A 13,086-nucleotide genomic window follows, 5' to 3' on the forward strand; every position below is an offset into this window, starting at 1 on the left:
TTCGAATCCAGCCTCCCATTCATTTGTATACTTACATTGGTTTCTGGGGCTCTATACTAACCGGCAATAAATACGAACCCCCTCAGGAGCAATTCACACATGGTAGAAAAGACTACATGACTGAAGACTCGCTAAACTCAATGTTTGGGTTGTTGTAGAGGTATATCTTTGTGGGTAAACCAACAAACATGAGTAGTTGCCTGTATCTTGAAGTAATGTGCATTTTGTGTCATACAAATGTTGTTTGACTTCAAAATGTTACATTTAGCCCATTGATTGTTATATTACTAAGCGTCTTTTGGAACTATTGGCCGAATATATGTTGGCAGAATTTGGTTTATGCTGCAGTTAAGGTCTTCATCAGTCTTTTGCTACACACGCTAAATCTGGCTATGCCTTCAGACAACAATGTATTATGAAGTATGATTAATGTGGATTTGTGACAAAATATTGTTTATTATGTGCAAACAAAGTACAGTTTAAGCAGTACGGTATGGTCTCTATCTTGACATAAATCTGTCTATCTAGCACCATCCTGGGCTCCAAACACCTCCAAAATTGCTTGGGTCAGATGCAGGATCTCCTTCGGGATAATTGGCTGGCACCATCGTTTTCTTGTACTCCTCAAACCTGGCTCGCAACTTTGCCACTATGTCCGGCGTTTTGTCTGCAAGGTTGTTGTGCTCAGTAGGATCCTCTGCATGAGTATCAAAATATTTGTTGAGGGACACGCAAGTTTGTAAACTATATGCGTTTACTGCAATATTACATTCATTTTCGGAACAGTCAGTGTTCTAGGGTACGGTTTAGTTGAGTTATACTTGGATGATGATAAACATCGGTAAATGCGGGTTGTACTAGGAATTCAGTGTATACCATTGTGGAACAAACATAACCATGCATACCAACCAAGCACGCAATAAGTTAATTATCCAAGACGGGGACATTGGCTACCAGGTGTGTTAAGTACATACCTCGAACGTTAAACAGCTGGACAGGTTCATCTCCCGTGTAGTGTACTGGTTCCTCAAAGATTTCATCCTCCGTGCTGTTCATTGGCTTGTGCCAGCCGTCAAAAGCTCCAGGATACCCCAGGATTAGTTTGTAGTCTCCTACTCTGATACATAAACATTCAATATGTCTTGCGTTGTTTTTACGATTACCGGTGAAGTAAGTTGCATGTGATATTACTGACAAGCAAGGATAAGTTGGACCGGCACAGAGAACGTGTTTATGAGCAGTAGGCGGTGCTCTGCACTGAGCAAACGCATTTGGTTTGTGAAAAGTAGAGGAGATGTAGGCTTGTGCACGTGCAGTACATGACGATGAAATTGATTCCGCCGTTAGCTGCACACGCCTTGCTCATAAAACTCTTACGTGGTCGGTGTAGCACTACACTTGATCATGGACATCCAGGGGCCCAAAAGCTCGCAATGGTAAGCGCCAGTGGACGGCACTCATACATGATAACACGGGTCAAATATCAGGTCGGTGCTCAACTTATCCTCGTTTGCCAGTACATATGCTGCAAGTCGTTAATGTAAATGTACAAATCGTCGTAATATGTCACACAGACAATTCTGACAGCTTGGCACATGAAATCTAAGCTGCTAAATCACCTTATTCCAGCATGCCCTTCGAATGCAGCTTCAAAGTAATCAATGTTGTAGATGAACTCTGTCCTTGAAGAGGGGAGGCCATTTCGAATAGACTCCCACTGACTGATTCCATCAATGGTAGTTTCTGTGTCCATATACAATGAAAGACATAAAACATTCTTGCTGATTGCTTTCAAAAGAAGTATGAAACAAAATACAGTTATCTTATCAATTCTTTGCAGTTACTACATAATCGTTTGTGTTTGCCATTCTTGTGAAATTAGGGGACATATTCAAGAATCTCCTCACCCGGAGTTCCACCAGCAGCAGATACCAAAGTGGGCTTCCAGTCGACAGCGTGGATCATTCTGTTTAGAGGTAGAAGTAGATCACTTATAAAACATACCACATCTTTCAAGTTCCCAAATACAGACTATAACGTTTCAAATACGTTTCCTTGATCTACGAAATTGGAACTGAGGGATAAAAAGAACCTCATTGAAGTTGCATTTTGAATAAACGAAAGTATCACAGCTTAAAGGTCACATGTAACAAAAATCAAACGTAATTAAAACATAATTATCATTTATTCATTACATATAATATACATTGCCGATTATGAAAAAACATATAAACAAAATTATAAGCGTACAATTGCAAATCAAAAGTGCAATAATTTGTACTTGGGTTTACTTCCCTCGGAACGAAACACCCAGGATACCGAACCCAGTCAGAGCGGGTCGGTGTGCACTCAAGTGTAACGGCTGGTTCATTTGCCGATGCCCTCATGGCTCATTGTGTGTGTGTGTATACAGATGTTTGGTTTTGTAAATACATGCTCATTTTTTGTGTATAGCATTTTGCAATCAACAGACATCATAACATGTCATGTGTACAAGTATCACACCTGCCTGTCTGTGTAATTACATGATGTGACAGAGACCGAACTCGGGCCATAAATCAATGCGTTTTGTTTATGGTGTATAGCCAGATAGGTGTTAGGTTCAATTGCATGTGGTCAGTGATCGAAGTTGTGTATTGAATATTGTCATTAGCAGACAGGCAGGCAGACACATAGATGTCATTAAAACAGACATTGAGTTTTGTCTGTGACAACGACATATCTATATCACAGTTAGAAATTCTGTCTACGCTAAATAATGACACTGCTTTTAATTATCGAACTGAGAAATTAACTTGGTAAGAAGAACGTGTGGTGAAATAGACAAATGAAATAATATAAACAGTTAAATCGGTCATCTACTGTCATAACATATAAAAAGCGCCTGTGAAATATCAACAAAACATTAGAAAAATAGCTCACATCAAAGCCTTCACCGAGTATTCACCGCCAGGGAAGGTTTTCCGTCTTGAAATATCAAACGCCTCACTGGTTGACAAATAGCTGAGTAGATCTAGATCCTAACAAGGTTCCTTTATGTAATGAGTAGATTATTTACTATTTGTTTTGATTAGACTACTCCTACTCACGCCCTTATAATCCGGACATCCTACTTCCAAGCTGCGCGAACCTATTTCACTGCGCATGTGCTATGAGCGCAGCCCAGCGCAGCTGTTAAAACCACTTTTCACCTCCAGTGCTGGGGTGAATTTAATGAATCGTTTGAACTCCGATTTCGCGGGGTTTTTTTCATCGCATTATTTTTCAACTTTAAAAGTTGAATTTGCATTTTTGATGATTTGTATCTGTAAATCCACACCGAAAGGTATCAGAGACTGCAAAGTTGTGTTTTACGTTGCATGTGACCTTTAAGCTGAGTGAATTTACAGTTTTATGACAATACGTACACGGTCATGCAATCGTTTCCTGCATTCAACTAAGAAAAATACAGGTATTTTACTGACTAACCATGTGGCTATTGAAATTTCACATAAGATCGTTTATTTTATCTTCGATTATCACTTAAAGACTTGTGTAATGTAGAATTGTTGAATATGAGCTAAGTAAATTCTAAGGTGTTACCCATCGTATGTCGTCCCAGTTTTCTGTAGCCCTGCACCATACATGAAGGATGCCCCCTTCGTGCCCCCCTCCCAGATCGTGTACTTCCCTCCTCTCAGAGGCCAGTTGTTAGCGTACGCTTCGATGGGGCCTCCATTCTGAATGGCCATTGGTTTGTTACAATAAAGATTAGCACTTTGGTGAAACCAATGTGTTCGACAAATACATTTATTTTGAACGTCAGTCATTTTCTATGTTTCATTAACTAAAGCAAACGTACCCATATATCCGTTGGAGATATTCCAAACACACTCATACTTCTGGGAAAAGTACAATATGTATTACATAGCACTGATTTTGGCATGTGCATGTATAATTTTGTCAGCCATACAGTTGCAGCCTCTTTCATTCATGATCATAGGAGTTATTCTTTAAAAGTGAGTGAGTATGAGTTCCACGCCACTTGTAACAATATTCTAGCAATATTGCATCGGGATACACAAGGAATTGGCTTCGCATAAGGGGAATCGAACCCAGATCTTCGGTGAGACGAGCAAACCGCAAATGTAACCAAACCACCCCTCCTATTTCAAAAAAGAAAGAACAATGAATAATGTTCGTTTGCAGAATGGAAAAAGTCATAATTGTGTTCACATTTAGCTTGCAAGTGTTTTCACACCTTTGGGCTCATTGGTCATAATTCAGGGAGCCGCCGACACAGCACAAGATACGAGCATCATTCTCTACAAATTGATCGAAAATTCTGCTCAGCTACGATAATGCAACTACTTACATCTGCGGTGAATAGAATCAGAGTATTTTCAAACAAGCCCCGATCCTTCAATGCTTTGGTAACATTCCCTACTGCCTCATCGAGTGCAGACACCATTCCTGTAGGGAATAGAAGTTGCCTGCATCAAGATGTTGAGCTGTGTGAACTATATGAGGATCATCTTGAGTCAACAAAAGTGATACAAACTTTGCTTTCTGGGGGAAATTATTTACACAGATAATTGACTGACGAAAAAGATGGGAAATACGAACATAAACTTGCATACCGCTGTACTTTCTTCGCCCTTCATTGATCACGTTCGGATACATGTCCTCGTACTTTTTTGGCACCTGTAATATCCAGAGATAGATAGATAGAGAGATTGATAGATAGTTCGAGATAGGTAGATAGATGGATGGATGGATGGATGATGGATGGACAGAGAGAGAGATAAATAGATAGATTGATAGATACATAGATAGATAGATAGATGATGGATTGATGGATGGATGGATGGATATATATAGATAGATAGAGATGGATGGATGGACGGATGGACAGAGAGAGATAGACAGATATATAGATAGATAGATGATCGATCGATAGATATATAGATAGATGGATAGATAGATAGATACAGAGATACAGAGTGAGATAGATAGATGATACATAGACAGATGATAGATAGATAGATAGATTGATAACTGATACATGCATTGACAAATGGAACACATACATATGTATCGAGCCCAAATGAGTATTCATCAACATACACATCATCATGTTGCTATGATTCATAAAATACTTTTCTAGTTGTAATGAGAATATCCAACCGGCTCTTTTGAATGACTCTTAGCAGCAAATACCTTTTAAGAATAATCTGCAGAGAATATTGCAACACCGACTACATTCGCAACCCTCAAGAATATATACAGGTACACGATCTCAATATACTGTGGATTTTATGTACCTCAATTGGACCATGCACGCTTTGATACGGGAGGTACATAAACAACGGCTGTGATACATTGTGACGATGGATGATGTCAACGGCTCTCAGGCCGAATGTGTTCTGAAAGGAGGAATACATGATAAAAAGGAATATTTCACAATGGTCGAAAAAAAAACCCGACTCACTCAGGAATTAGTCATATCACAGAAAATATTCATATTATTAAGCACAATGGTTATGAAACGTGTCAACTGAAGTTAGTACCACTTAGTTCAATGTCAAGCGGTATTGCATACTCACAGCAGAATATTCTCCAGAATAATTTCTTGCAGGGGTTTTATTATCCCTGAAGTCCAAGTAATCCCCTGGTAAAATATAAAACATTTATACAACCATACATCTGTTTACGTGTCCATCAATGAAACCGAAACATAAATACATGAAACCGATTGGGACATTAAATTTGATAACTGCGATTGTTAGTGACCATACAATCTAAGCGGGTTAAAGTAGGAGATGATGTAAAGCCTGCTAGGGCCCATGCCTGCAACCAAGGTACTATTAGTTCCAATGGTCCCTAGTAAGGTGATCTATCTTCAGTTGTCAATAGCCTGTTACTGTTAAATATAGTGATGTCATTTTGTGGTAACAAACACAGTCAGTCGAGGGTTATACACAGTCTGTGATAATCTATGTATTTAACTCTTATTGGTAGGATCCTATATTATCTAACTATATATCATTAATTCATAACGTTTTTAGTCACGACATGGCTTAAATACTGCCGATGTGAATATAATAAACTCTCTCACTCACTCACAGACTGAAACAAGCTTTCATACAACCACGCAGGAGTAATACGCACTGATGCTGTGGCTGAAGTAGTCTTCACCGGCATTATAATAACCAAAGAAGGTGTCGAAGCCTCGGTACGTTGGAGTGCACTCCCACTTACAATAACCAAGATGCCATCTGAAATGACAGTGCGCACATTATATGTACAGTCAGTTTAAAATACTAAAACTAATCACATGTAGTGTTGTATTTTTTAAGGATGACAACTCTTCATGGACTCATACCTCAGAGACCTACATGGCATGAATGCAGACATAAATGAACCCATATACATGAATATGTCCTAGAATGACAATTTCCAGTATAACAAATAACTTGTCATCATAACATTCTTTGTATATCCTTTATTTCTTGTAATCTTATGTGTTGCATGCACTTTTCGTTATTTTTTAGTTAACACAACACCCACTTTCCAATTATGTGCGTAGCATAGCCGAGTTTCTTTAGTTCCTGGGGGAGGAATGTGAAGTTGAGGGGCACACACACTTTTTGGTCAAGTTTCAGTGCCATATGCTGAATAAAATAAATTATCCTTGTGAGAACTTCATGTATGCATATAGGGAACAAAAAATGAACCCAACTTTGATCCAAAGTTATAAAAGAGCACAAAAGGAAGATGTAGACTAGCGAATTCAATAATTAACATGCAAGTGAGTGAAAAGTAACAGATACGCCTTAAAGACAATCAAACAGTAAGATATAAGAATTTTTAACGCCACACTCGGCAATATTCGTAAGTGAAAAGATTTACCCTCAGGTAAAGATGATCAATATATAACACATGCAAGTTTTCGAGGATATCCTACTTGTATTATGACCTGTAGTGTTCATATCCTGTTCATTATCATCTTTATATCCCAATATTTCTTAAGTAAACAACATAGTTACCTGCATGCCTGCATGGAAAGGATACATTCCACTCATAAAGGCGGTCCGGGATCTGAAACAGCGAGGACAATGGTAACTGTATAATATTGCATTGTTGCGGCCCTTGAAGCCAGTTTAGCCACTTTTGGGGTGTTTTTATACAGTTCTTAAATGTAGATGTAGTAGGCTTTAGTACTGAAGAGCAAAAACGCAACCGTCAGATGCGCCTGCACTGCACATGCCGGACCCTGCGTTTGATGGATCATGAAAGGCCACAAAAGGCATACGGAATGTATAATGACACTGTAGCCTGTAGGTGACACAATAATGCCAAGATTGAATAATGCAGTAATGCAATTGGGAGACTGTAAACGGGCTACTCAATAAGCTGTGGCATGGCACTGAAGCGTGTCCTGACAGACGATCTCTGCTTAATAGGCACGGAAGAACACTACTCAAAGTGTTCCTGACAGGCCAAGGTCTGGTTATCCCAGCGTAAACCGTCGTCACTCAGGATTGATAAATCCGGCTACGTCACTCAGGATCGACATATCAGGGTGTATCACTCAGGATCCATACATCCGAGAGCGTTACCCTCGAAATACAACCGAGCATGAGTGGTAGAACATTCCAAAACATGCTGTATAACGTTGGATGTCATCCATTTGTGGTCCCTATCAACATGGTTGTGGTAGTCTTAACCGTTACTGATATTGTGTCTACCACTGTGTCACTCACATGCATGTGCACATGTTCGAGATGGTTCCCCAAAGACACCGTTTGGGTCATGTCTTGCTTTATCCGCTTCCCTTGTTTTGTTTGTGACAAATCTGTTTGTTTTTGAAGAAAATATATATTTCATGAACAAACATGGAGAATATATAGCCTGAACCGTTCGGCTTTCAAATATTATAATACCATCTGTGATATTTATTATAGTTTCACAAATGTAAATGATTAAGTAAAGCAACAATTTACGGGCTGCAAAGAGGCTGGACGTATGCATTATCGAAGATGATTCCCTCTGTGGCCAGTTTGTCGATGTTTGGGGTTATCATGTCAGGATTCCGGAAACCAAGGTCATTCCATCCTGCACAAACACAAAGGATTTGCCAAGTTAATCTCTGCATTGAAATAAGACACACTTAGAATGACATAATATTTTAGTAGGTACTTCACATTAAATCACTTATTGTAATATTGCTGAATGTGGCGTTAAACAACAAGCAAAATCACATTTCCTTAAACTCACCTAAATCATCTGCCACAATAAATACGATATTAGGACGTTGTGCCGATGACAACGATAAGAAAAACAGGAACAGAGCAAGGAGAAGCCGAACCTCCATCATGTTGGCTTACTCAACATGAATTAAACTGCCCCTTTTATCTGCCAATATAGACTTCTAACTCTCCTAGACGAGTCTGATAAAGCATTTAACTAGGTCTCACTTTTGTTCTACATTGTTGAGATAATGGTGAAGGTCACATTTTTGGAAGCAAAGTACAGTTGTAGGTACGTGTAATCACCCTTTACGAGATTTATGGAAAGGTGGATATTGTTGTGGAAGAATCTAAATGAAACAGTGTTGAACATTAGCACATTAACCATGTACGACAGGGTTGTAACGGCTGCGATATGCAGTCAAGACTGAGACTTGCAGTCCTTACAGATGCTGACATTTTGTAAGTAAACATCTGCGCTCTTTCGAAAGAGTGAGGGAGTTAAGATTTTAAGTCACATCGGCAATATTTCGGCCATATCGTGACGAAAACATGTTATAGATTTGTAATGATTAAAAATAAATTATCAACACCTGTCAACGAAGGACAGTAAAATATCTAGATTATCACAGATATATATTTAAAACTAGTAATTAAATCTAAAACCGTTTAACTATAGAGGACGATACAATATAAAAACAAGCTATAGGTCGCCAACAACTGAAGGTAGATCACCATACCAGGGACCATTGGGGACTTACAGTACCTTTGCTACCTGCATGGTCCTCTTTCGTAAGAGAAGAAAGTAGACGTGTATAAGATGGCCAATATATAATTCAGTAGGTGATACCGGCCAGGTCTTCCATGGACATGGAAGTATTGGTGACCTACCATCATGCATCCTTTCAAACACGGTGGGCGAACCTAAACTATATTGTTGTGATCGGTCGTCAGCGTGAGTGTATTTAGTTGTACGCTGCTTTTAGCAATATTCCAGCAATATCACGGCAGATGGACACCAGAAATGGGCTTCACATATTTCACACATGTAGGAGAATTGCGCCCGGGTCTTCGGCGTGATGAGCAAACGCTTTAACAACTCGCGTACCCCGCCTCCTCGGCCGTCAGAAGAAAGATCATTGCATACAAGATTTGATTACGAAACCACCCGAACACACCCGAAATATTGCAATGGAATATGCAGTCCATCCGCATACGTGTGTAGGGAGTCATTTTTTATTTTGATACTTCAGTTAAAGGTTGTCAAATTGCTCTGAGCCCTTAGTATATTTACATTATCCATAGTTGCCTGTCAGCTTCCATTTTTTGTATTGACGCAGTAATTTCGATAAATTCAGGACATATGCTATCTTTGTTGTGGGCATGTTTCCGATTGGTAGATATATTGAGTCTTTGAATGGCATGGTAGAGATATTGCCAATATGTTTCTACCACTTGTCTCAGGTTGTGATTTGCAAACTTTTAAATAGGTCTCTGCAGATACATAATGTTAAGAAAGTATCATGCACAGGACACCCACTACAACAGCATATCCAGTAAATCAGAAAGTAGGCTTTAGGAAATCGAGCCCTGTTCAGGTCCCCGGAATCCACGTTCGAACAAATGATTACAAGTCGTCCATATACAGCTGATCTTCATGCTCGGAGACCACGTGTTATACCACCATTAACACGCGAACATATTTTAGCCAGTCGCCAATGGTGGTCGACTACGGGAAATATCTGTGATGTTTTTAGGAGAGTATTTAGTGCAAAGCAGTAAACATGCACAGGCAAATTGCCTTCAATTCATTTTCAATTCGGGTATATCACTGCCTATAGTTACGTCGTACGACACCGTTATTTAAAGCAACAGTGGTTGCCGTAATCTTGAAGTTTGATTGCTCGTGTGTGTTCTGAAGACATATGTTGTTTGCGTTGTACAGATGTATTTAGACACTGAGGTCGCACAAGTATCATTATAAATAATAAATGATGTGATCATAATGATATTTGAACGATTAGGACAATTTTAGAAAAGGTAAAGGAAAAGAAAATGCACATTATATGCTTGGTGGTTCCATCTAAATACATTTAATTCCACCATGTATATGGTATAGGTGCACTGGACTAGGGCCTTCAACAAATGGGTTTGTCTCTCAAAAAGGTGGCCAGGCGTGCTGACATTCAACGTATCATAATTGTTAAGATTGTAGCGATGCTCATGGTTTTGATCACCGGATTGTCTAGACCAGACTCGATTCCAAACATACAGCTGGACTATTACTTAGTGCGGCGTTAAATAACAAACAAACAAAACAAATAGTGAATCCCTCTAGACATAACCAGTTAATGTTTCCATAAAGATTTCGTCATACTCGTAGATATATGCTGGGATTTATACAGCTGCAAGGCATGTCTGACAAAAGTACATGTTTTGCTGTGGTAGCTTTATCTTTGTGTCGGTGAAACTAAGTTAACGCTGATATGCCGCAACACATGTTTATCGTAAGAGGTGAATAACGGTATCGAGTTGACAAGTTTGCTGACCTGCTTCACGCATGTCACTGGTTGCGAAGATCTATGCTCGCGATGTCAGCCACTGGATTGTCTAGTTTGGACTCTCGCGAGATTATTTACAAGAGGAATATATTTTTAGAATCAGCATTGAACAAACAGCCAACAAAGAAACAAATCTAAGAGTGGGTGAAAAATTAACGTTATATCGGTCATATTTCTGCTATATGGTGACGAGAAATTGAATAACAATACTGCAAAGATGAGAAAAGGAAAGCTGCTATCGATTGAAGGAGAAAAATTAGATCAATCATCACAGGTATACGTTAAAATTACCTGATAGCATTTAGCAATGACCCTTGCTGCATTTACACCATATCTTCAGATGCTAGCGATTCTCGACAAAATTAGCAATGCTTTAAACGACACATATTCTGCGGTTAAAAGCGTGGTAAAAATAAAACATTAAACATTAGCAAGAACATTAAATAATTCAATGAGAAGGATGTATGTTTGACATTGTTTCGGTAGCCTGGAGGCACGAGAGATGATCTGAAATTATGATGAATGTGTATATTTAGAATGGTTATTTAAATAGTTTAAATGGGGCTGTGATTTGATAATCTTGAAGATATAGCCGGCATCCAATGACAGTAGCACTAGCAACTTGGTTACCATCCTTGCATCCATCTGTGAAGATAGATTTGTGAGTTTCATAAGTGTTTCCTAATTCGTTATTTTGTTGTTGGTGAATAAGCTGATTTGTTTCAGATTTCTTTAGTTTGATAATTACTAGGATTGCCCCTAGCTTTACTAACTGCCGTGGTAGAGAAGGGGAAAAGTTGGGTTAGGGCTATGTTGTCGAAGGTTCGAAGGTTTTATTTTTCTCAACTTCCACCAACGGCGGTACATGAGTGAAGTTGAAAACACCTTTTCTTACACACCCGTGGGTGAGAAACCCATGTGAGAAAACTGGTATCACACATATGTGTGAGATCGATTTCTAATCCCGTGATTGGCTACTCCATGGTGATGACCTAGGGTCAGGGTATGACGGACTACTTTCGTGATTAAACTTCATTGATAAGTTACTCGTGCTTCAATCGAACAGAAACCTGTTACTCGTGCAAAAAATACCCCTCTACACCTATCTGTTATTTTCGCGATTGCAACATAAACAGGTATTTATACAATGAGTTACAAGTAGAATAAATATAACACAAATCTATTTATTTTCTAATTCCTTTTATTAAAACTCTGATTTCTAGTCATGAATTCAAAATGGCTCCAACAATCTGTGATACCTGAGTAAACAATTATGTGAAAATCACCGTTAGACATAAAGCCCTTGATTCCCTTCGAATATTCAAAAATGTACAACACTGGTACTTTTACTGGAGAGATGCGACAAGTGTCATGTGTCGTCTTGCAAAAATACTTGACACGATAACGTCAGTGCCTGGCGAGAGATCAATTTGCCTTGTTGTTTCTTTGATGCATTGATGAAGATGACATTTTTCACTGATACACATGATGGAGACTCACTTCCAGCTCCGAGATACTATGTGATTCTAATGTTATCAAATTCACTCATGACAATCTGAACCAAAACACACTCGTTGAAACAATGTACAACATGGTACGTTTTGCAAGGCTTCATGAGTGCAAATGGCGGCACACGTCCTTTCTGTTCAATCGAACATGTACAGGAACGGTTGATCTACCCATAAGTCATTGCTCAAGATATTCCTCTGACACATGATAATGAAAAGTTTATGTCTTGATAACTTACAGGATGTAATCAACTCACATTTCATACTGTAAACTCCATCACATTCCAAGTGGCAGTTTCTGGCTCGGGAAAACGAGAATGATGTGGCGAAGAAGAGTAGTCCCCCATTGACAGTGAACGTAGCCTCAGCAATGTCACATTCAATCACACTGGGTGCACCTAATTACACACACTCAAAACCTTTGGCTCCGGTCGGTGGTAGAACATTGAGCGTAAACTGGTACACAAGTACAGATCCCCAATGTGCAGAGATATCCAAAACAATCTTCCGATGATGACGACAACCACTAAGCGATAACGATGACGTCACACGCTCAAATATTTTACGCTTGCAAGAATTACAATCATCCATATTTGCATGGTAACATCATCGTTTTAGAGGGTTTAATTAATTTTCAGTGATCTTATCTAGTTATCATTATCACCATTGCCTTGATGATGCGAAGAGGTGGCAGAAACCTTTTTGTGGAGGGTCACCATGGGGATGAGTAGTGATTAGGAAGCCAAGTGACGTCACTCATTCATAAACGTTGTGTTGTGTATTATT

At 39.1% G+C, this 13,086-nt stretch overlaps 1 protein-coding gene across 1 annotated transcript; it reads right to left on the reverse strand.

Annotated features, from left to right (window-relative positions):
* Window positions 1–416: 416 nt before the first annotated feature.
* Window positions 417–8,416, reverse strand: LOC124269168 (arylsulfatase B-like). The gene is made up of 14 exons (XM_046704180.1): window positions 8,260–8,416; window positions 7,986–8,097; window positions 7,029–7,080; window positions 6,550–6,653; window positions 6,151–6,257; window positions 5,586–5,650; window positions 5,304–5,405; window positions 4,620–4,683; window positions 4,355–4,452; window positions 3,583–3,719; window positions 1,908–1,966; window positions 1,620–1,743; window positions 975–1,117; window positions 417–697 (listed from the first exon to the last, which is right to left on the reverse strand). Exons 1-14 carry the CDS (start codon window positions 8,357–8,359, stop codon window positions 525–527), a joined length of 1,440 nt encoding a protein of 479 aa, XP_046560136.1. The 5' UTR covers window positions 8,360–8,416; the 3' UTR covers window positions 417–524.
* Window positions 8,417–13,086: the final 4,670 nt, after the last annotated feature.

The sequence above is a fragment of the Haliotis rubra genome, unplaced genomic scaffold (assembly GCF_003918875.1).
Source record: "Haliotis rubra isolate DU_JTF1 unplaced genomic scaffold, ASM391887v1 Scf1426, whole genome shotgun sequence".
NCBI lineage: Eukaryota > Metazoa > Mollusca > Gastropoda > Lepetellida > Haliotidae > Haliotis > Haliotis rubra.